The sequence below is a fragment of the Crocodylus porosus genome, unplaced genomic scaffold, assembly GCF_001723895.1.
Source record: "Crocodylus porosus isolate Cpor-Errol unplaced genomic scaffold, CroPor_comp1, whole genome shotgun sequence".
In the NCBI taxonomy this organism is placed as follows: Eukaryota; Metazoa; Chordata; order Crocodylia; family Crocodylidae; genus Crocodylus; species Crocodylus porosus.
Window position 1 is genome coordinate 64,875,836 of NW_017728950.1, and position 25,364 is coordinate 64,901,199.

Below are 25,364 nucleotides of genomic sequence, written 5' to 3' on the forward strand. Positions count from 1 at the left end.
TCTCTCTGCTCCCCTTATTCATTGAAATGTTAATGTTTTTGGTTTTAAAAAAACAACAAAACTTTTCACATTTGGCTTTCCCACCACCATTTCAGATATGGTTATAACTTGTTCCCTATTCTTTTCCCTGCTTCATGTCTAGAACTGATTTTCAGCTCCTATGCAAACCCCTAAAGTCCCTTCAAAGAGGTTACCCATGTGTTAAAGGGATACAAGAAGGGGAGGGGATTAGCTTTTAAAGATACATAAGCAGGGAAATTATTTTAATTTCTGGAATTCAAAATAAGGAAGATTCTGGTTAGGGGAAAGGCTGAGGTTTCAGAAAAGCTTTAAAACCATTTTGATACCCCTTCACAATATGGAGTTGCCTACAGCTAAAATATGTAACAACATTGGACATATCTACAAATGAATTAATTCACTTTTCCTAATGCACATTAAATTTAGTACCTCCAATGTGAGGTACTAAATAAATGTGCATTAGGCTGCCCTAACATGCAGTACTGAAAGCACATATTTTTTGTGACTCTTAATATGCAGTAGCATATTTTACTATGCATTAGCATACTTGCATGTTTTTTATGTGATACTTTAATGTACAGTAAAATAGGCTACTGCATGCTAAAGTGCATGTGTAGATGCGCTCACTGAAAAACATACTCAGCTGGTGTAAATTACCGTAGCGTTATTGATTTCAACAAAGATGTGCTGATTTTACAATAGCTTCTGGCCTGTTGCGTTTATCTAGTGGTTGGTAGGGGCATGGTGACTTGTTCTCCATAACATATCCACAGCCACAGCCAAAGATGATTGTAACTTTGCATCATGCCATTGTGCCAGTGGGGACAAAACTCATTCCCTCCAACTCCAAAAGCACAGGTTCCTAACATTTAAACCCTATCTCTTTCAGTAAGTATGGTCTCTGACTTACTGAACAGGTGAAGTTCTAGCTGAGAACAGTGGTAACAGTGATCATATTTATCACATCAGCTTTACCTACAAATCATATATCAGTATTTATATATGTGTGCAGGTTTAACTTTTAACCAAATAGCCATTTTATATGTTGCAAAAACAGTGGTTAACTATTTAAAGCAACTGAGATATAACTAAGATACATATCACGTAGAAGTATAGTTTACACATTGAGACAAAATGTTTTCCAGGCTCACTGAATGCTGAGTCACCATTCCAAAGAAAAGAATCCTGGAAATCAGGGATATTGAAATAAGTCTAAATGGTAGGAGAAAAAACCATGTGATTTGTGGGAAACTGCTTTTTCTAGGCAATGTTGGTTTACGTGAAAGGCAGGAAAACAGCTAAACATATTTGTGTTTACATGGTTTAAAAAGCCAAGTTTCTTGTTAAAGACCCTGTCAAGCTAAGATGCTTTCAAGGTAATGTCTGAAGCTGCCATTTCTCCAGATGTTTGCAGAAGAAGCAGAAGGGTAAAGATGGACTAGAAGTCCTGGCTAGAGCCTTATTCCAAGAGTTTAATATCATCATATCTTGAACATTCTTGTTAGGTGAGAAGTCCCCTTAATTTCCATTAAAATCAATGGAAATGAACTTGTTCACACTTTCTGAGGCCAAGGCTACACTACTGAAATGCACTGCCTAACAATCTGCATAATGGTAATGCAAAGTTTCTCTACAACCCTTACCTATATCCTGCTGTAAAATTTATGGTGTATCTCAACTCCTGCTATATATAGCTATGGGTTTTTAGCCCCTGCACTTGGGTAACTGTCTAAGTCAGTGGCTTTCAACCTTTTTAGATTCAAGGGACCCCATGTTAGACTCAAGGTACCCCCCTAACTTTTGTGAATTGAGCTGCACCCCATTAAAAAATAATTTATTTATTAAAGTGCTTACCTTCTTGCAGAGGGGCGAGGCAGTAGGGGCTGGGGAAAGCATGGAAAAACCTTAGAAGGAGCTTATCTCCTGGTGCCTGGCTTATCTCCTCACACAACAGGCAGGTAAGGTTCATTGGGTAGATGTGATATCTTTTATTAGACCAACTAAAAAAGTTTTTTGCAGGCTTTTGGGCACAAATACCCTTTGTCAGGCATAGGGAGACTTTGCTGGTGTTATTTGTTCTCCAAGTTAGAAAAGAAGCAAATTTACAACAAGGATGTCTGAGAAAATGCACATAATAGAGTCCCCCTTCAAAGGAACTTTTGGCAGTAGGGGTCCCTAATGGAGAATCACTGGTCTATGTGATTTGTGCTGGTGTACGTAAGAATAACATTAATTGAATCTATTGCAGATGGCTGAGGCAAAATTTTAACAATATAAAAGAAAGAAACTTCACTACAGTCACAACATGTCTGTACTAACAAGCTGTATATAACAATTAATTAACAAGATTCCACACCCTATTCTAGAAAATCTCTTATTGACTTCTGTGGGAGAACTTCCAGTGCAAAAGCTGTTACGAGAGTGATGAATCCAATTCTATGGGCACATCAACATGTGAAATCAATGCAAATGAATAAACTCCGGTGCATATTGTGCCAGAGTTTATTGCTCCCAGGCACAGTGTCTTTATATGCACCTAGGTCCACAGCATGTGGAGCCAGTTTGGAGCACTTGTATCTGGCAGGGGATTCAAGGGGTCAGCCTGCCAGTGTGGGGCTGCTCTGAACTGGCTCAACTTGCTGCAGAAGGGCTGTGTAGGGGTAGCTAACAGGCAGCCCCCACACCGAAGCACCCTCATGCCTCTGCCAGTCCTGTCAGTGTCTATATGTGCATTGCTGAGCATTAAAGAATGCCACTTCAGGATAGTACCTGTATTTATAAGTACTCACCTACAGCTGAATTAATTAGTTTCCAGTGGCTTAATAGGGCTGCACATGTAGACACTGAGACTTTACTGTGGAGCTAATTAGGCAGCTCAACAGTAAATGTCTCATGTAAACACACCTTGTGAAAAGCAAAATAAGCATTGGTTGAAACTCAGAATTTTCATGTTATAAAAAATATCAAATGTGTTTTCATTCTTGGTTAGTAGTGCCAATATCCTTTGCTATCTTGGAATCATTTTCTAATACAGTAAAAGCTCCATTATCTGGCACCTTACAAGCCGGCGTGTTCTATTAACCAGCATGTCTGCTTGTAATGTAAAGTGAAACCAGAAGTGCCTACTGTGGCACTTTCAGTTTCTCCAAGCCCCCATGGCCCACAGGGGAAAGCAGCCTTGCTGCCGAGCCCCCATGGCCGGGGGCATAGCAGGCTGCGTGGGGCCCGCCTCCCTGTTCCATGGGGTCCGTGGGAGGGTTGGTGATGCTGCAGGAGGGGTGACAGTGCCCCGGGTGGGGAGGGAGAAGCTGCAGCCCGAACAGGCAAGAATGCCTGTTTGGTTTGCTCAATTAACCAACGTATTTTGCAACCACATTTCCGGAGGATGCCGGATAACAGAGCTTTTACTGTATATTGAAAACAGGTGCTCCTTAATTAATATACCAAGGCTTTACCTTATTTTCTTTTCAAAGGGTCAAGTTAACAACTTACATCCTGACAGAACAGCAGGTCACTTTGAAATTAAAAAAAAAAGTTGACATTATTACTATGGGTCAACTATTTTTAATGATTCCTGTAATATTTAATTTATTCTGTTATAATATGGCTTATGACATGGTGTGCCATTTTAAATGTTACAACTTCTGATATGTCATGAAATAATGCAAAAATAATAAGAGGAATACAAACATGTAAAAATACATTTTGAAATGAACATTTTTATTCTCAAATAATATTTATTAATTTTTGCAAAATCAAAAATTTTCAAAATGTTATGCAGATCAAATGTTCTAAAATGAAACCTACAGGGGGCAGTTTTTCATCTCATTAATAATTTCACTGAAATCAAAATGATTTTCTGAAAATAATAACATCGAAACCTTTTCCAACAAAAAAATATTTCAAGAGAAAAGTATTCTAATCAGCTCTAACAATAAAATTTATTCATTTGCTTTTTAAAAAAAATATTTAATCAGATTTTCTCTCCTTACATCACTTGAGTGGCATGAAAGGCTTGAAAAGCTGACAGTTTTCTTGTTTTCAAGAGCCTCTTTGGCTGCGTCCAGATGGGCATGGACATTTGGTTCCCTGGGGACAAGTAGCAGCAGTGCACCTTGCGCTACAGCTTCTTGTCCCCAGGGAATGCCCATGCCATGCGTGCTTTGGTTTGCAAGTGCTTTGGTTTGCAAGTTACTCCAGGGAGGGTAGGGAAGCACAGCTCAAGGAGGCCTGCCTCCACTTCTTAGCAGCGTGCGCAGCCCATGCATGTGCTGCTCCATTGTTTTTTTCCACAGTGCATGCATAGGCAGCATGCACTTGCAGTGTGGAGAACACCTTACTGTGCAGACATGTTTTCAGTGCCACATACTGCATGGCTGTGCTCATCTGGATGCACTCTACCTGGGTAGAAGTAGTGTGGTTTTTTTACAGAACTATTTTTGTATGGGAGAGAGGGCATAGCCAATAGGGCTGTGTGAAGCTTTGGTTGCTGATTCAATTTAGAGGAAATTCGGCCCAATTCAGTGGCTGAATCTCTGAATCCAAACTGAATCAGGAGACCAGTAAAAAGGTCTGAATCGATTCAACTCTCTCCAAATCAATTCAGAAAAGATTTGGAGAGCTTCAGAGAGATTTGGAGATTTGGGCAGTCTCCACTTGCTGCTGCATGGAGCTGGATCTGGACTCTGTGCTGGTAAGTAGTGGGGTGCAGGAGGGGGGAGGGGACCATGCAAAGACCCAATCCCCTGCCTATTCCCTCAGTCTCCCCTGAGCACTCCCTAATCCCTGCCCACCCTCCCAGCCCCATCAATGGCTGCCCTGCCCAGCCCCAGCATCCTGGGTCAGCAGCCGTAGGGTCCTTTGGGGGCTCATAACAGAGCACCCCCCCATACAGCATGGGTCAGTGTGGGGTAGCAGGGCTCACCCCCATCCCCCTCACCTGGCAGGAGCCAGTGAGTGAGGGACCTTTTTTTTTTTTTTAAGTGCTGGGAGGCTGGGGTTGGGCAGGGCAACTATTGACGGGGCTGGGAGAGTGGGCAGGGAATGAGGGCTGTTCGCTTCAGAGATTCAGCTGATTTGGCGGCAAAATCTCTGAATCAGATTTGACTCGGGACAGTGATTCAAATCACCAAATCAAATCACTGACCTCCGAATTGACTGAATCTGAATCCGAAGCAAATACTAGCCACTTTGCGCAGACCTAATAGCCAAGTTATTATTCGCTATGGCCATAACCCAGGGCCAGTGCAGAACTGGCCTAAGAATCAGCAGTCATGTCTACACAAGATGCTGACTGTGCAGTCATTTAGTATTTGTTTATAAAAGTATTACAGTGCAGTAATTCTGGTTACTGCATAACTATTTAGTACTTGTATAAATAGAGTACACTAAATGACTCCTGGCACTAAATGACTGCACAGTAACTGGAATTACTGCATGGTAGCATTGCCAAATGGCTTTTTAGTGGCACTGAATATACAGTAGCTCATCACTACTGTGCACTAGTGTTTCACCATGCTTTTTGCAATGCACCATTACTGCACAGTAGTCACAGGCTACTATGCAGTCAACATCTTATGTAGATGCAGCCAGGCTGTAAAGGGCTCCTTTGAAGCCATCCACACTTACTTCAGCTGTAGATGCCTCTTGGCCAGGATCCAACTCAAGGGTCAAGGCCATTCTTTTGAAAGAGAATTCAGACAGTTTTAGTGAGGCAGTATGTTATAATGATGAAGCACTAGGATTAGGATTCAGCTGACCTGGGTTCTGTTCCCAGAAAAACTTTTGGCCTATTGGACTACCAGGGACAAGTCATCTTACATTGTTCTGCCTCAGTTTTCTCATCTGTAAAATGGAGGTAATGTAATATCCTTCATTATGAAATGCTTGAAATCTAATAAAGAAAGATGCTAACTATGAACCTGGTATAGAAAATACATTGCTGGAAGAGAATTACACTCATGAATTTATTTTCCTTCTCTCTCTTTCCAGTACCTACAAGGTGCTTATCATACTTTCTAAGCAATAATGCTATTTAGCAGAAGCCAAGTAATAAAAGTATAAATAATTGGTAGGAAAATAGACTTATTTAGCCAAATTAAAGTAATTAATAACATTTGCAAACATTAGGACATCTTGTATGTTAAAAATCTTTCCAGCAGCAAAAATGTTATAGATTTTACATTTTAGACCTTGCAAGCTCAAACGGCAAAGATAGATTTCTTGCCAGATATACCCTGCCACTTATTAACAGGTCCTAGCAGTGGAGATGGAATAGGCTGCTGACTTTATATGTAAGGTATTGAGCTATACAGTCAATTTTCAGTTTTAATTTTAGAAATCTTGGGAGAGATTTTACTACTATGAAATAAACATTCTTACTGTAATGACCTGAAAAAATTGAACTGTGTTTATATGAAAAATAGACCTTTATTATACTTCTAGACAAGCTTATTACTTGTGTACTCTGAATGGACTGAAGGATTGATTTTTATTTACGGAATGGTTTATTCTTAATGAACTTATCATTTAAACAGCAAGTAATCAACATTTAATATTCATTGTTGGTGTTGGCATGGCCTAGCTTGCTAGGGTCTAATGTTTAGACTCAACTGCAAGTCAGAGCACCACTTACCAGATTCATGACCTCATTTAGTAGCTGGAAAAATGAAGGCTCCTTGTGAAGGCTGTAATTTTCCAGCCTTCAGAGTGCCATGAAAAGATTTGCTCTCCAGAGCAGTTAATCTCTCAGAAAGAGGAAAGGTTGTGTTTTCAGCTTTAGCATGCACACTAATTAACTGGATGGCTATGGAATAAGTCATTCTTGCACATCCCCATCTAGAAATAGAACACCTGATTTGGCACTCTGTAGGTGTATCTACATGAGACTTTACTTCAGTTGCCTAATTAGCTTGGCAATAAATGTCTCAGCATCTACATGTGCATTACTGTTAGGATGGAGTAAGCTAATTAACTCCACCATAGGATAGTACTGCCAGATACATGTGCTATCTTGTGACAGAGTTGTTTACTCCACCATGATACACATGTAGATGGAGTACACCTGCCGAATAACCCCACACTGAACCACCCTCATACACCAGCCAGCTCCAATGTAGCACAAGAAGTTGGGTCAGAGCAGCTCTGAGCTGGGAGGCTGACTCCTAAGACTCCCTGCAGGCTAGGGCTGTGCCACCCTGGCTCAACATGCTGTGGTCCCAGGTGTGCCTGGGAACAATAAACTCTGGTGCAACTTTGGAGTTTATTCAGGAATACTAATTGCACGTGTAGATGTGCCCTGTTACCCCATTTTTAGGTCATGGAAATGCTACTTAAATCACTGGAGCAACTCCTATTGTAAAGAGCAGGAAAGAATTCAATCCAAATCTGACTGTGAAGCACAGTAAATGTTCTGGAACTTGGTTTCCTTCCTATACATAGAATAGATCTCTGAAAACTTCCCAAATTTAGGTTTCTGAAGGAAATATTTTGATGAAATTATTCATTTCAATGAACACATTGTAATTCATTTTTTGAATATCTCAAATAGTTAACCCCTTCAAACTTTTTTGAATCTTGTAATGTTGACCTTCTCTCTACCTATAAATCTCCTTGCATATTCACTTGTTCATCATATTCTTCACTTTCTTTCTTGAAAAGTCATAATGTTTGTTCCCTGCTGCTCTAGTATGCACCTTTCCATTCTAAAGCAATGTATTTGTTTAGGATGAAATTGCATTGCTGGCTGTTTATCACTGGTGAGTGATATCAGACTTAACTGATTTGTGTCAAACTGGTTTATACAACTTTTATCCCAGACCTAGGAGATGATCCCAGGTTTGAGTCTCCTGAGAAACTGCTCAAAGCACGCTGAATACAAGCTGATGAGCTTTAACTGGCAGATGCTCACGTTTTAAGCACCCTTAGTAAGGTCTAAGTGTAATGTGTAACTCCACCCTGTTAGAACTCTTTTGCCAGGGGGATCCTGAACTATTCTGTATTTCTCCACTGGGACTAGGGTGGTGATTCTTGCATCTTTTAATAGGTCAAAGTCCATACAAACATTTGTATGCGTTATATATTACATATGTTATGTGTGCACACACGTACATGCTCACATGCACCCACCCAGAAATACTGCTCAGTTCAATTCTGACTCTTAGTTGTTAAGCATTTGGAAGATTTTTGGATGAAAGACACATTAAAGATAATGTATTTTGATGTAAAATAACAAGCATATTAAACAGCAATATTTTACCAATAAAATGGAGGGCTATCTTATAGTAAGTAAAAAAAAAAAAAAAGGAATAGATGTTCAGGATGTCCTTAAAAATTAGGCATTGCCAGCAGAGGACTGTATGAAAACCATCAGCTGTTAAAATAATAAGGTCAAGGGCATAGGGAGACATAAATAGATACTGCCTCCTTCAGTTATTAAAGCCAGATGCTGCAAGGGATGGTAGCTACATGTTGTTTTATTCCTTGAATTTTAACAAACACATGTAATTTATTGTTGTTATTCTAACAACTAATTCTAGCAATAATTAACACCTCTCTATACTTGTAGGAAACAATATTGAATTTCTGTAATGATAAAATATCCAGCTATTCTTAGAGCTTACACAGTGCTACTACCCATGTACAAAATGTGCTACTGGTTGTCTATAAATATAAAAACCCAGTAATTAGCACCAGAACTCATTACAATCTAAAAATAGGATAGCAGCAAATAGGAAAGCCATGTATTTCTTACAGTCTGAACACCGATCCTGCTGATTTAAGCTCTATGACAGACTAAAGATCAGACTTTTCAAACTCACAAGTAGGCAACTTTATTTACCTGCATAGTCCCTTTTTGGTGTAATGATACAGGTACGGACATCTAAAATTAGCTTGCTAAAACTTATGCAGGTTTTTGTGTGGTTATCATATCCTTCTATCAAAAGGCAGAGATTTTTGTGTGGTTATCATAGAAGGATATGATAACCACACACAAATATATGTAAATTTTAGCAAGATTGGGCTTGTTGCATTGATCTCAGGGAAATCTCAGATGAGACCTGCACAGATAACTGATTTTCACTCCTCTTTTTTTTCAGTTTATTTATTTGTTACCAACAATCAAAAAAGAAAGAAAAACAATCCACCAGTATTGTCTTTGTGGCATCCTAAAATTAATTTTGTTTGGTTTTCAATTAAAATGTTCAATTCACCCCAATACCAAGCATTTAATTGTACTTTCAAAGTTATTTGTGTCTTTAAAAAGTAGTTAGATAATTCTAAAATGAAAGTTTGTTTTAAAATGAAAAAAAAATATTTAGAATTTTCAAAGTTTGGCCGAAATGAGTGAATTTGCCACAAAATCACTACTAGTCTCAGTTGACCCAAAGCTGCGTCTTTCAATGAATAAAATTATCATTCCAAATTTCTGAGTTCCCTGCAAGATATATATATATATATATATATATATATATATATATGAAAGAAATTAAGCAAACATAACAAAACAAAACTGGTTTTGCCTATACTTCAGCAACAAATTATGAGTGGTTCCATTCAGTCTGTGGAATACATAATCCTTATTGAAGTTCGAGATAGTTAATAGAACTGGGCATCTTTCTATTCTTGGACAAAATGAATTAATACAAACACAGGATCCAATAACAAGAGATATAAAAAAAATATCAGATTTTTTTGCACATGCAGTATTGACAATCATTTAAAGATATTCCAGGATTCAGGTAAGGCCCCAGATCCTCAACTGCATTCTATTTAGTGGTGCACTGTTCTAACAATACCTCTTTTTTTTCCACCCAGGGCTCTTTGGGAACTCATTATCAAAAACATGCAAAAGGCATCACAGTTGAGATGTGAAATAATATCTGAAATACATGAAAATCCCTCTGAGTTGGTAGTAGATTTTATAACTGGAACAAAGATACCAATGTTTGATTATTTCTTCCAGTGCTAGTGATTAAGAAAAAAGAATCCCTTATTACTTTTTCACCGTAGATCACCACTTATTTTTCACCTTCATGGTTTTTTAGTATACTATGTGAAATTCTAGCTAAAATGTCAGGGGAAAGCCAAAGTGTCTGATGTTCTTGTGTGTGATTCTTTACAGGTAAACATGGTCATGTCCCTCTTGGGCATGTTCTGTCCAACTTTATTTGATGTCATCAGTTCTCTGGAAAACTACCACCCACGAATAGCTCTCAGATGGCAGCTGGGACGCATCTTTGCTCTATTCTTAGGCAACCTGTATACATTCATTATTGCCCTCATGGATGATATTAACCTCAAGGCAAGCTACTTAGTGGGAATCGCTCATCAGTATTGAATATCTATTTTAAAATTGTTAATGACTTAAGACAAGGGTTGCCAAACTTGGTTTGTGCTCTCCAGGGAGGTCCTGAATTGGAGTGGAGGACAGGGATAGGAACAGGGGACTGGGGTGGAGGCAGGGAGCAGGGGATTGCTGTGTAGGCCTTGTTACATGTTAATTTTGGGTGGCTCCTGGAGCTCTCAACTTCTGGATTGTCCACACATTAACACCTGAAGCAAGTTTTAAACACACTTTAGGCATCTTAAAGTTACAGCACTGCAGGAAAAAATTATTTTTAATCCATGTTACTCAGCTTGTGTTCCATTAATGTGTGGCCACTGCCCACGGATGAACAGTACAAGCTGCAGTCCTCTAGTATCCTAGGATGCAGTGTTCCCTCTCCTCACCCTCCTTTCCTTTGTGGACAAATTGTTCATCCCCTGAACTCTACTGTCCAGAGGGTGGTTCTGGCACCAAGCCAACTCCCCTTCACCACCCCCCACCCCAGAGTGTGACCTTCCTACCCCCAGGGGTGCAACCCTATACACAGTCTGCAGAGCACATGACAGCTAGCTAGGTTGCAGGGCACAGATGGGTCTAGGAATGGGGTTTAGGGCGTGAGAGTGGTGAGAGGGGGAAAAAAGGCAGAAGGCTGCATCGGGTCCTCATGAGCTGGGGTTATTTTCCCAGGGAAGGGGCCATAGTTCCTCTAAAGGCACAATCCCTCACAGCTTCCATATCTCAGCCACCCTGAGAAGCATGACCAACATTCTCCACAGCCCAATCCCAAATATATTAAAACATGAGACCCTCTTTATTTCTTTTTACATACTTTTTAAAACTTCTTTTTGTTTTATCTTTCAGCAGCTGTCTTCCTTCATTTCACCACCCTTCCTTCATTCCACTCCCACCCTTACTTCCGTTCTACTTCCTGTTTTATTACCCACCCCCATCCCAGTAACTCTCTGCCTCTCAGCTTCATGTTCCTGCCCCCCAACCCATCTCTCACCCCCCCCCCACCTGAAGCAGGGAAAGAAGCCTGTCCTGGATCAGCAGCCCTGTAGTGGCAACTCAGATCTGCAGCTCTTCATCAGACCCTGCTTGGCAGGGCTGTAGTGGCAAGTCACAACTGTGCAGTTGGGAGACAGTTAAGAAAGCTCTTAGCCTTAAGTTGTGACTGCTTCAAGCTTAAGCTAGCCCTAACACCAATCAACATCTGAGCAGCTCAAAGTACAACATGTAACAAGTCCCTGGCTTTTCCATATTGCTAAACAGGATGGGGTTCTGGCTAGAGAGGGAGGTTCTTCAGGATCAAGAAGGTGTTAGTGGTTCTCAGCTGTTCCCATACAAAAATAGCCCCATATCTGTTTGTATCTGTTGTTTATTAAAAATACACTTCTAGCTGGAAGAAGAGAAAATAGTGAGATATAATATGACAATATGGGAAGCCAGCCTCTACAATGGTACAGTCCCAGAAAATGCCACAGCTCCTCCGATACAGGTGGATCCTGCAGATGTTCCTAGAGGACCGTGTTGGGAAACAATGGTAGGGCAGGTAAGGAGATACATATTTAGACTAACTGGGAAAATGACTGTAGTGGATCACTCACAAAGCTTTACATCATTACCTCTTTGTTTCTACTGACAAGACTTTATATCATCTCTTTGCTTCTACTGACACCTGACATTTTCCTAACATAGAAAAAGATTTGGGGAAGGAACAGAGAGAATAGGTGCTATGCCACTATTTAACTAATGGAGAGAGAAATACTTACTTTTTCTCTAAGACCTACACTAGGCCCTCAAATCTCTTACCCTGTAGTCCACCATGATTGGAATAATTTCCTTTCTATGTCCTTTATCCTGTACATTTAACATTTGTGAAAGGTGGTGGATTGAGCGAGTGATAGATGAGTGAAGTAATTTTGCATGGAGTTTTGATAGGCAAGATTAATTTATGGCTGCAAAGTGATCATACCAAAGGTAAATAAAATAAAAAAGTAGCTCAACAAGGCAAGACTCACAAAATCATCAGTAGCCATTGCTGTGCACTTGAGTACTCATTTCCACTGCGTTTTCAACTATAAGGCCTACTGGTGTTAAGTTTCAAACAATGTCTTTTAGTGATGACTATAATTCATATTTTTGCTTCATTCAGTTGAACATTCCTTTTTATCTAAATGGTCCTGGTCCTATGTTGCTCTCTTTGATGTTCTCAACTGTACTTTTGCCTCCTTTATACCAGGTTTGCTTGTCTTTCTGAACTTCCAGCCTTTTTCCTTCCCAAGACCAAATTGTCTATGGCTTTTTCAGCTCTGATGCTCCATTTACACTGTGATTTTTTTCCTTGCTGGTTATCAGGCTCTTTATTGGATAGCCTTTTCCAAAATCTTTTAAAGAAGTAACCAGCAGGAGGCAGATTGGAAAAAAAACAACAACACAGCAGTCCCTCTGCTGTACTCATGGGTGCTTCTTGACAAGATATGAACACCAGAATCCATTATGTATTCCTCAAATATTTTAATTCAGCTTGAGACAAGAGGAATAGAATAACAGACTTTCTGATCACCATAATAATATGACCAAAACTGAAGGGTCAGTGCATGGCAGGGTGTTTAGAAGGATCTGCAGAGGGGCATATTCATGTAAGAAGTTCTCTTTCCCCAATTTCTATCTGTCAATGGCTCCTATAATAACAGGGGGAGGGAAGCCAGTGATGGTGAAAACTACACATTTTTGAAACGTTATAATGTCCAGATGAAAGGAACCATAAAGAACCAGCAGATAATTGCCTTGTTGCAAGACCCCTCCACCTCAGCATAGTTGGCATCCCAGAGTGGATGTGGGATTACAGCCTGGCAATCCTGGCTGGTAACATGGTCACTTAGGGGACTGTTTTCATCAGCAGAATTAGTCTGAGGACTGCTTTAACATGCCACTGGCACATTTGGGCTCTTGCAATCCCCAGGGTCAGTTAGGAGTTGAAAGGAGACAGAAAGCTCTTCTCCTTGCTATCATGTGCTGAGCTCGTCAGGGAATCTAGCCCAGTGTTTGTTACTGTTATTAACCTAAACATCTTATTCAGAGAAAGTTGTGTCAACAGGAATTTGTGCGACTGACAGTCTCTGACACGGTGACAACATACATCACGATTTTAATTGGCGATTTCCTGAGAGCTGTCTTTGTCAGGTTCTTCAATTACTGCTGGTGCTGGGACTTAGAATATGGATTTGTAAGTACCTCATTTGCTTTTCAAGAAGTTATTGTCAGATTATTACTTGACATGTTTATGTAATTTTTATTTCCTTCTCAAGCCGCTCAAATTCACAGAAGACAATATTTGACAGCTTCAGAATCCCTCAACAGCTTTAAACATTATCTTTACTCAGATTTCTTTTTGTCTCTGTTTACGCTATTTATCTTGCTCCTTTGCTCCCTGTATTTCAGCCTCACTGGAAAATAAACCTCTGTTCACTGCAGTAGCAGCTGTTCCTTAGTTTGTCTTGTGAGCTAATCATGTTCCCACAATATGCATCTCTGGATGCGCCAACACAGTAGACCAGAGTGGTGAGTGCTCCCATACAGCTGCTTAATGCAAACAGCAAGTTTGTAAAGCTACACTCTCCCTGTTTTCCTCAAATTTGAGGTAGGAAAGTGTGAATGAAAGAGGTATCTTTTCAGCTAAACCCTTGTTTGGATTTATCAATCAGAAAAAGTTTTGGAGTAGGAAAGATGTATTGCTGTTCTAGTTTCCTGCAGAAGAATTCTGTGTCTGTTGACTATGTTGAAAAGGCCTTATCTTCTACTGGAACAATTCAGCTTTGCCATAGTCAACACCAGTATCCATGCCAAAGAAGGCGGTTACAAGAGAACTGTAACTAGATAAATTTACATAACTAAGATGCAATCTCTTTAGCTACTAATGTTAATAAAAGGCATATCTGAGCACTGGGATCCAGAGCATCAGAGGGAATTCAGTATGACTCCAATATGATGTGCAGTCTGATGGCTGGTTGGCAGACCTCTTCCATTGGTAATGCTATAGCCTTGATCTATTTGCATTTCTATATAAATGTCTGTCTTGCCGAGTTCTCATTTCAGCCACTGTTCCTTGTGAAGGTTGCTTATTTTTCACAGGGCTTGGGATAGATGGTTACCAATAGTGTTTGTTTTAGATATGAAGAAGATGCAGAGTTGGATCTCATCTACATATACTGGCAGCAGACCTCATGGGAGTTGATATGCTGTACATGTTACTGCTTTGATGAGAAGCAGAGTGTCAAAACCCCCTTTATTAATCTCTGCAGGAAATGCAAATGACATTGTGGAATTTAGGGGGAAAACAGATTTTAAAAATGCCCATTTATTCCCTGACAGTTTCTGTAGCCAGCCAAAGACAACCAGCACAAAGATTAATATCACTAAGGAGCTCATCATCATTACCAAAAATTATAACACCATTCCAGATTTCTGGATGATATGACTAGAATACTTATCCAGAATAAATGGTCAGGGAATTATGAAGGTTTAGGGCCAAACCCTTGTTTGTTCTGTGCGTAAGTATGGGAGGTAGAGAGTGAGCAAGAGAAAGAGAAATAAGAGATGCATCTACACAAGCCACTTACTGTGGAGTTGCCTAATTAGCTCAGCAGTAAAGTGCCACTGTCTACCTGAACAATGCTATTATGCTGGAGTAAACTAATTAACTCTGCCATAGGATAGTACTGACCAACACTAGTACTAGTTATTTCCTCCACTGCAATGAAGGTGCAGATGGTGACTGGGGCTGGCTGGGGTATGCTGACCACAAAGGGCTACATTGGCCACATCTATATATGAGCTTTACTGCTGAGTAGACTAATTACCTGTGAAGTGAAGTGTCATAATCTAGATGCATGACAGTATTAGGCCACAGTAAATTAATTTAAGCCAACATAAGATCGTACTGTCGGGCACAGTGCTATCTTATGCCGGGGTAATTTACTACAGTTAAATGCATGTGTAGACATGGAGTGTGGACACATTGTGCCTGGTCAGCCCAGCTAGATTGGGGCCAGACTCATGCCTGCTTCCTAGTCATACAGCTCTGCACTTTAAGCATCATTGTGCCCCAGCCAGCCCCTCCACTGCCAGATGCTGCCACCCAGAGTCTGGACCTGCTCTCCTGTGTCCCTTGCTAGCTTGGGCCTGTTCCATCCCAGCTCAAATTGCTGCTGTCCCAGGTGCAAATATGGATGCTATGCACAGGAGTAGTTTACTCTCACTCAAACTGCTCTGGAGTTTATTGCTTCACATTAATTGCACATGTAGACCCAACCCCTATGTAAAAAACTTTTTTCCCTTCATTTAAGAAGGCTAGGCATGCCCAGAGTTACACTTTTGACAAGGACTTAGAAAAAGACTCTTGATAGGCTTCCCTTAGAAATGTGTTATCAATGTCGAATATCAAAATTGTGGAATATTTACATAAAAGCAAGTAGATTCCCTTTTTTCCATTATTAATTATTATTTATTTAACATCATAAATCTGTTTTTTGGCTGATGATGCCAAATTAATGATCAGTGGATAATTATCACACAAAATGTCTTTTTTCAAAAGAATCATTCTGTTTGCAAGTTCACAGTTAAAGAGCCAGATTCAGCAGTTTGTTGCTGAATCTAGATGTTTGTTGCTGCTCAGTTCAAACCTTCTCTTATAAAGCCAAGATAACCTAAGCTTCCATATTCTTTACACAGTTAGGCAGTGCAAGCAGATGGTTTTTCCTGGTTATTTTTTATGCTGCCAGACCTATTGACAATCTTTAAATTGAAAATCAAGCTGTGCTCTTTCTGCCTTTTGATTCATCATCAGTCATAATGAATCAGAAAGCAAAACTTAATGGAAAATCTCTTTGATAGTGTATAATTCGAGAATCTCTGTAAATCAGGGAGGAAGTACCCCTCCCCCCCGAAGTGACTCTTTTAATTTTTTTCATTATGCTGCTTGCTCCCCCCACCCCTGATTGGTGGTGGGGCCCTGCTGGCTGGGTCATTTGCCACTGATCACTGGGAAAGTGAAAAGCTTGGTTTTACATATGCTGCAGTTCTTGCCTCCCCCCTGCTGTTTGGCAGAGAGGCCCTGGTGGTCCTGCCATTTGCCACTGACTAGTAGGGAGGCAAAAACCATGGAATACTTAAAACCAAGGTTTTTGCTTCCCCAGTGATCAGTAGCCCAGCCGGCGGGCCCCTCTGCCAATCAGGGGCATGGGTGCAAGTAGTGAAATGGAAAAAAAAAAAAGGAGCAACTGCAGGGGAACTTCCTCCATGATTTATGGAAATCCTTATGTATAATGTCAAGAAATAATATAAAATAATGTTCTAATTCTGTAGAATCCTACTCATGAAGTAGTGAGAAATTGAATGGTCAGATATTATTCTTTTGCATTAGAAGAAAGACATACATACAACGTACATACATATGTACGTACATACATACATACATATATAGAGAGATAGGGAGGAGTATGTATAACAGTATTGTATACGTACTTTTTATACAAAAATAGTTTAAAAGAACATTCTGCTTGTAACAATCCAAACATCAGAATTCCAAACACTAATTTAGAACTTAAATTTGAGTCCCTTGTTAAAAATATGTTCAGGAATGCTGTTGTGATGCCTTTGGGGAATTATAGGTTGGGTGCCTTATGACCCTGTTTTCCTCTATGGGCTGCTGGATGCCCTGCTGGAGCGTGTCATCCATAGTTTGTCTCTCTCTACACTTTTCTTCAGTCATCAGGGCAAACTGAGTATTCATGCCTTTTATATTTTCCGTCAGTGCCTTCCCTTTCACAAATTCAATAAGATTTATAATTGCAGGTTTTATTTAAAGCTGAACAATGATCTTCAATCATATTCATTTGTTTCATGTACCATTGTTAACGTGCAACAAGAGCCTTGACAAGACATTGCCAATATGCTGTGTTGTAGATGCCAGTTTCAGTCTATTCCCAAGTCAGTTAAAGACCTTTCTGAAAAGCCTAATTAAAGCATTTGTGTCTTTTTCCCCCTCAGCCTTCTTATTCAGAGTTTGATATAAGTGGAAATGTGCTGGGACTGATCTTCAACCAAGGCATGATCTGGTAGGCATAGCAGATGATGTGTTTTTAACAGATCTTTTAAGATGTACTGCAGGCCATCTTGGTCACCTGGGCCATATCATTTCAAAGGCAATGTGACAAAATCCACATTGCTTTTGAAATGATGTCTCTGCTGCTTATCTGAAACATTGAACTTGCTTCACTTCTGCATTGCTCCAGCTTTTGGCATGTGCAACTCAACAGATATCAAATCTGGGGAAACTGCAATCAATGAAGTTTAAGCAGCATAAAATTAGAGTAACAGAGTGATGAATCAGCCCCAGGCTAAGCTTATAGTGCCAGATTTACCAGTGTACTCTGTTTTGTTTTCCTGTGGTAACACACAAGCAAACCAGCTGGAGCATATTGTTGACTCTGATCTATAGCGGTATATGAAACTTGTATTAGCATGGCATAAAACAGGGAGTTTCTCCATCAGAACCCTTTTTCTTGGCCCCTGAACTCTATGCAAAAAATCCCCAAATAAATAAATATAAAAAACAAAACTGTCATGGGAAACTATGAGATGACCTAGTGGTAGTGTTCATCTTTGTTATGTATGTGAGACCTAATTAGCTGTACTTTTACCATCTGCTGGTTATGCAGGATACAAAATAAGATGTAAGTATCAGACACCATAACCAAATGGTGTTCTCTCTGTTTCTCCTTCGCCTGTGTGCATTGTGACTCAACCACTTGTTACATTATCAAATATTTCTATGTAGTAAAAATAAGCAGGTTACATAAATACAATTAACATAGCAAAAAGTAGGAGAGATCTTCACTAACTGAGCTAGTAAGTGTTGGAACTGCTGGGAAAACAGGGTGCAGAGTCTCAGGGTGGTGTGCTTTACTCAGGAACAATCTCTCTTCTCATTAATGAGACAGAACTGATAAGCCCTGTTGTGTATCTTTCTCAGCCCTCACTTGTAAAAACAAAGCCTGATTATGTCTATACCTGCATTGGTGTTACTCTGATGTAACTTGGTTGACTTCAGTTTCTGCCAGCTCAGGGGTAGTCTACCGGTGAGCTGAGTGGTGTGGAGCTAGCACATGGGTTCAGTTCTGCACACTGGCCTGATTTGTTCACATACATTCATGGAGCGACCCCTTGTGCCAGCTCCTTTGTGGACCAGTAATGTTGCATTCAGGGCTATGTTATCCAGTCTTCAGGGCTTCAGGGCTTCCCACAGATCTGGAAATCTGGTAGAAGTGGAGCAGCAATTAAAGTTGCTATTGCTGCCCTGCCACCAAACTTCCATGGGCAGTTCTGGGGGCCAGATGACATGGCTTTGTGGGCTGGATGTGGTTTGTGGGTTGGAGGCTGAGCACCACTGCTTTATTGCATTATGGTGACCCAATTATATCTGCTTTTCTAGCCACCCAAACACCTGGAACAGCCCTTTATCTCCTAGCATTCACAGCTGACAAATCTGAGATAAGCAGGACATTTGTATATTGAATGTGGTTCTCATGATACAACCTATTTCATACTGCATTTTAATGGCATTAAGATAATATCATATGATATATCATATGAGTCACAGAGATCTGAACCTCTTCTGCCCATCAGTTAATTTCTCCATGAATTAAAAATCCAAAGGGCCAGAGATCTGAATTGACATAACATGTTATGTTATTGGCTTGGATCTCAGTGACTTAGAGCAAGTCATTTAGTATTTGTTTAAGCATATACCTGGTGTTACTACACCTTATGGTTATTTTTAGCTGCTACTGTGTGGTAGCATTGGCATCATTGTAGCAATGAGCGTCTTGACGTAGTATGTTGTGTAGACGTGCCCAGTATGGTACGTTGTTTCCTATATAAATTCCAACATTTGTAATCAATAAACATGTAACGCTTCTGTCACGTTCACTCCATTGTTCATCAGAAAGATACAGGTGCAGCATAACATGTGTTCACAAGTTTATGCACCATTGATAGTAGTTATAAATTCTGTCACACTAATTAACACTTGGGAGGTGGTTGAAAATCAGGGATGAGATGGGGTTGATTCTTGATTATTCTCTAACAATGCTCTCACAAATGTAATGTACTGCATCATTTTAAATACCTAATTATGTCTACAGACATGACAAACTTCTATGCTGTATGGTAACAATATACACTTTCTAGCATTGGCACTAATCCTATAAAGTGGAGGTTCCACATTGACCCAGCCTGACTACTACATACTGCAGGGACTCAAGAACTATAGAAATATAGTGCTGAGAGCTTCTGGTGTAGCTCATGGGTTGGGTCTGTCCTATGTCTGCAGAGGATTGAGACACCTGAATGTGGGTACATTTGTAAATATGCATGTGTATGGCACATAGGGAGATTCCTCTTCCTTTTTTTCTTTAAAGGTTTTTGTTCTGCAAAGTGCGTGGGCTGCAAGCCTCCTCATGTGAATTTCCATATTAATAAACCATCTGCATGGCTTCCTTTGCATTGCTATAAATATCATGCCTAAAAATTATGTTAATAGGCACAAATTAGTTTAAGCCTCAACTTACTGAAGTCAGTGAAAGTTTTGGCAATTGATTGTAGTGAGCATAGGTGGATAAGGGTTTTCCTCCAGTAAGTATAGATTAAAAGGGGGGTGGGGGTGGGGAGGAGGCATAATATCATCATACAAATACCTTGCTCTTACATGGAGCTCAAAATGCCTCCTATCAAGATAAGGGTACTTACTTCCATTATAAAGATAGGGAAACTGAGGCATGCAAAGGAGAAGTGACTTGCCTAAATCATCTAATGGCCCAGTGACACAGAAGTAGAACTCAGGTTTCCTGAGTCTCAACCTGTACTCTTTGATTTAACCATACTAATGAAAAGAATTATTCCTTCTGCTGCTCTGAGGGCCTAAGTTTAGATACAATTAAATAAGTCCATAGCATTTTAAAGTCATAATCATGTGGCAGTATGTAAAAACAACCTTTATCAGAAACTCCAGGTTTTTCATTAGACTCAGGTATTGAATAACTGTGGTATAGGATAAGTGAAATATGCATCAGGACAGAAGAGAGTTAAAAAAATCATTGATAAGACCCAACAATAACAGAATATTTAAGAATAAGCTGGATGATGGTCATTCAAACAGGGTGGTCATAGATACTTAAAAAAAATTGGCATTTCCTGTTTCCTACAAAAATAACAGCCTACCTGAGCTACTTTGAGAATGAAACAATCATTTAAAGGGGAGAAAGAAAAGGAAAGTTACTTACATTTCACTAAGGAATTGGTTAAAATTCATTTGCAGGAAAAGGCGTGGAAAGGAACATTTTACAAGAACATTTTGTCCATGTGTCATAAGATTGTTCTGATGAGAAGAACAAAGAGTCAAGACCAATAAAAGGGGTTTAAACAATATTTTATGAGCTAGAGTTTGTTGTGTACTATGTGTGGATGTAAAACAATGAGATATGAAAACACAATGGGGGTGAAAGGCTGTGGTATAGGTTGAGCTATTAACATTTTACAACAGGATGTTTTATTGTGTGTTCCTAGGATGGGTTCTTTTTATGCTCCGTGCCTTCCAGCTATCAACATATTTCGTCTCCACACCTCCATGTACCTTCAGTGCTGGGCTGTGATGTGCTGTAATGTCCCGCAGGAGAGGGTCTTCAAAGCCTCCAGATCCAATAACTTCTACATGGCCATGCTGCTGTTTATTCTCTTCCTCTCCACACTGCCTGTTGTGTACACTGTTGTTTCTATCCCACCATCTTTTGACTGTGGCCCATTCAGGTGTTTTGCATTTTATAGGCATCATTTTATTAACTGATACATTATCTCAGCATATAAATGTTTACAGTGAGTGACATAACAGCTAAAATTAGGTTTCTGACTAGGTGTTGCCATTTTATAAATAATGATTGTGGTTTTATTTGTGCATAGAGCTATACTTTTTAAGGATTAATGAAGACTTAGAGAAATTATTAGTTATTTTCAAATGAGTCCACAGCTGGTAGGATAGAAATGCTTTTCTAAATGAAAATCTTGTTATTTTTGCAATCAAATCTGAATTTATATGTAAAGAGTGGGGGACTGATCCATTACAGATACATGCTTTACTTGTTTGAGATCAGGTGGATTTCAGCAAATTCTAGAAACAGACTGCAAGGAGGTGTTGTGTGCTGAATTAGATCATCTTAATAGGGCTTTTCCATAGGTAAGATAGGGCATTCTCTGTAGAGTGGTTCAGCACTTTTGGGAACTGTAATATTAACAGTGTGGCATTGAATTTGTTTCTGGTGCTGTGAGTCTAATTGTTGAAAACAAAGGAAAGAAATTATTTTAGGTGTGGATGGGAATGATGTGGGTAAATCCAAGCATACTGAGATAAGAATAAATAGTATCATAGTCAAAATGGTCTACATTTTCTAAAGTGACTTGTGGGTGTATCACATTATTGAGTGCCCAGTTTGAGTACCTTACAGCGGATTTTCAGAAAGTGCTGACCACTTTGAAAATATGGACCCTTTCAAGTGTCTCAAACTGGCACCCAAAATGTGAATCAGCCACACACACTTTTTTTGAAGAAGTATGTAGGATAGAATAGCTATGTTTATCCAGGAGCTAATACTGCATTGCTGATCCACACTGTACGTATTTGCAATATCTGTGAAGAGAATGTCAGCATTTCTGTTTGGCTTTAAGTGTGACATATTAGACAAATGAGTCTAATTAGTAAGCAATAATTAGACACATGAAATACAGATTTTAAAATGTTTACGTCTTTGATAATCTGCTTGAAAAATGTGTTAGTGTTAAAAGAGGACAGCAGTGAAAAAGACATCCTGTTTCCAGTGAAGAGCTTGAATAATACATTAATGTCAGAAGTAAAGTGATCTCTGCATAATCCCCAGTGCCTTTTTGTAAACGCACAGAAGTCTTAACATCATAGCTCTAAAAAGTTGCTCTGGTTACAGGCAAAATGTTCAGGAGGTGTTCTCCACCAGAGAACACAGTCACAAAGTGGGGGAAATTCATGACACACCAGAAAATATGCTGAGGCAAGATTTCAAGGAACTGATGACAACAAAGCTGGTGATGCTGACTAATGATTTTCATTAATGAAGTCATATTATAGGAAACATAAAGGGCGACATCTGGAGACCAGTTTGCAAAATTGCAGTTTCGGACATTGTGTAGATATAAGATTGGAGATACTAGAAGAGCTGCAGCAAGTTTTTTCTTCTTCAAGAAGCTGAGAGAACAAAAGTTACTGCTTTAGCTTCTTATCTGCTATGTGTTCTTGACCTAGATATTTAATCCTTTAAGAGCCTGGAATTTATTGTTTTTTCATTGTTTCTTGTGTCATACCTTCCTATCACTGAAAGTTCCACCTCCTTTTTCATATAAGCAATAGACACCCATTACATAACTGGAAATGTGATTCTCTAATCTGCTTTGCTGTAGTCACCAGAGTGTACCATGCCAAAGCGTTGTGTTATGTGTGTAATATTTAAAGGCAATATTTAATGGAAATTCAGCAGTGCTTTCTAGATCTGAACATTGTAGCCTTGTGATAGGTTTAAGATATTAGTAAAGTTGGAAGAGAACAGATCTTACATGGTCTTTGGAGACATGATAAGGGTGCAGAGAAGAGCCACCCACATGATCAAAGGCCCAGGGGATAGGTCCTATGGGGAGAGACTTTGGGATCTGGGTTTGTTCAGTCTGGGTAAAAGAAGGCTGAAGGGTGACTTAATTGCTGCCTACAAATATGTCAAGGAAGAACACCAGGATCTGGGAAAGCAACTTTTCAGAAAAGCACCCCATGGGAGGATGAGGACCAATGGGCACAAATTAGTTGAGGAAAAGTTTAGGCTAGACATATGGAAAAACTTCTTTTCCATATAGGTAACTAAAATCTGGAACACACTTCCAGCAGAGGTGGTATAGTCACCACCCTGGTGGTGTTCAAGAAGAAGCTGGACAAGCACCTCATTGAGCTCGTTTGAGTGTATTACCTCCTGTCCATGGCAGGGGACTGGACTTGATGATCTTACAGGTCCCTTCCAGTCCTTTTTTTCTATGATTCTAGGATTTAGAAATTGTTTTCAACCTTGGGATGGGTGGAAAAATCAGCCAACAATCTAATAGCATTTATAAGACAAAAAGGCATGAAAAAGAGTCTAAGTATTGAAGCTAGTGGAATTATGAGGAAATGCTTGGGTTGGTGTTTTATAGGGGCCAACCCAACCCCTAGAGACAAGATCTAAAAAATGTGGATGATAGGAAATATAGTTGAATCTGAATACATTTATTTTGATCAAAATGAACCTACAATCTTTTTAGAATTTAGCAGTCATGCATATGCATGATTGAACCATGTCACAAACCCTGCTCATGAAAACAGTTCAAAACTCTACCATATGAGAGAGGTATAGAATAGAGAATAAAATACATTAGAATAAAAGAGGAGGATACATTTGTCATAATGCTACAAGTCAAACTTAGCTTTAATGGGGTAGGAAGAAAACATGTATTAGATACATGTGGTATGGGACACTTACTGAGGTCTTAACTATAAAGACTTTAGATATACTATGATAAAGCTATATGTTAATACTGCTACATTGGAATTGCTGGGGCATGGTTAGCTTTTGCTTTTAACAGTGGTAAACTTTTGCTTTTGATAGTGGGAAAACCAGAATGTACGAGGTCATTGGAGAAACCTTGGAGCATGACTTCCCTTCCTGGTTTGCGAAAGTGTTTGGTTATGCCTCTAACCCCGGATTGATTCTGCCCTTCATATTGCTCATGGTGTATGTACAGTATCCTAAATCAAAGCTTTTCTATGCAACTCTTTATTCAGTTTCTTTTATTTTGAGCCTCCACAGTCCTATGTGACTACTTGAAAAGTAATCAAGCACAATCCTGATTGCCCTGTGGTGAAGGACTTGAAGAATTCATGAACCTTCTCTTTGATCATAATTAACGTGCATATGCACAAAGGGCAGGCTTCCTGCTCTCTTCCTTTTTGTTACCATAGTGCCAAGAATCATTAAGATGCAAAAAAACTATGAGGGGTTTAAAATGCAGTAAGTTTGATCGCCTGTCTATTAGTAGAATTGCATATCATGAAACACTTGCATCTTTAAAGAGAAGTCTTATAACCAGGGATCCTGGCTTTCTCTGATAAAAAAAAAAAAATCACAAATTCTCTGACAAAAATGGCAAATTCTCTGTTAATCCCCGAAATCCATTATTAAAATTAAAAGCCCCCTGTGCCCCCCATCCCTGCTGGTGCCCCTCCCCCACTCCCCCAGTGCTTCCCACAGCCATGATGGTGCTTCTCACTTTCCCCAATGCCAACCCCAGCCCTGCTGGTGCCCCTCACTGCCCCCACAACAGCCCCCTCAACCCTACTCATGCCTCTTTCCCCCCCACCGATAGCCCCTGTCCCCCAGCCCTCTGGAGGGAGCCCCCAGCTGCCAGGATTATTGGGCTAGGGACCCAAGTCTGCAGCTCCCTGCCCCTAACAGCAGGCAGCTGCAGCAGAAGCAGCATGGAGCTGGCTCCCCCACTGCAGCTGCCTGCTTGGGTGGAGCTGGGGCCAGCTCCTGGATCCCTCCCAGCCCTGCCAGTGCCCTCAGCTATGACCCACAACCCCTCAGGCCTGCCAGAGGAACCCCCAGCCCCCTGCAAGCCCCACTTACCTAAGGCTCCAGGAAAAGAGTGAAGCTGAGCTGAGTGGAGATGTGGCTGACTGAGAGCCTCGGGCCCTGCTCTTCCCCTCCCCATCCCCCTCCAGGCAGGGCTGGGAGTTTCCCTCCCTGTTTGCAAACAGCTTTTGCAGGCTGGAGCTCAACGAGTCTGCACAGCTGTTTGCAAAAGCAGGGACACTGTGGGTATCTTTGTTAAAAGAAGAAATCCACATTTATCTGAT

At 40.1% G+C, this 25,364-nt stretch overlaps 1 protein-coding gene across 1 annotated transcript in view; it reads left to right on the forward strand.

Moving 5' to 3' along the window:
* The window catches only part of TMC1 (transmembrane channel like 1), a 118,515-nt gene that overhangs the window by 89,979 nt on the left and 3,172 nt on the right, over window positions 1-25,364 (forward strand). The window contains exons 12-17 of the mRNA XM_019554751.1: window positions 10,145-10,324; window positions 11,748-11,900; window positions 13,449-13,577; window positions 17,399-17,466; window positions 20,975-21,214; window positions 24,115-24,240. Of these exons, the coding sequence (XP_019410296.1) occupies window positions 10,145-10,324; window positions 11,748-11,900; window positions 13,449-13,577; window positions 17,399-17,466; window positions 20,975-21,214; window positions 24,115-24,240 (896 nt within the window). The remainder of the gene's footprint in view (window positions 1-10,144; window positions 10,325-11,747; window positions 11,901-13,448; window positions 13,578-17,398; window positions 17,467-20,974; window positions 21,215-24,114; window positions 24,241-25,364) is intronic.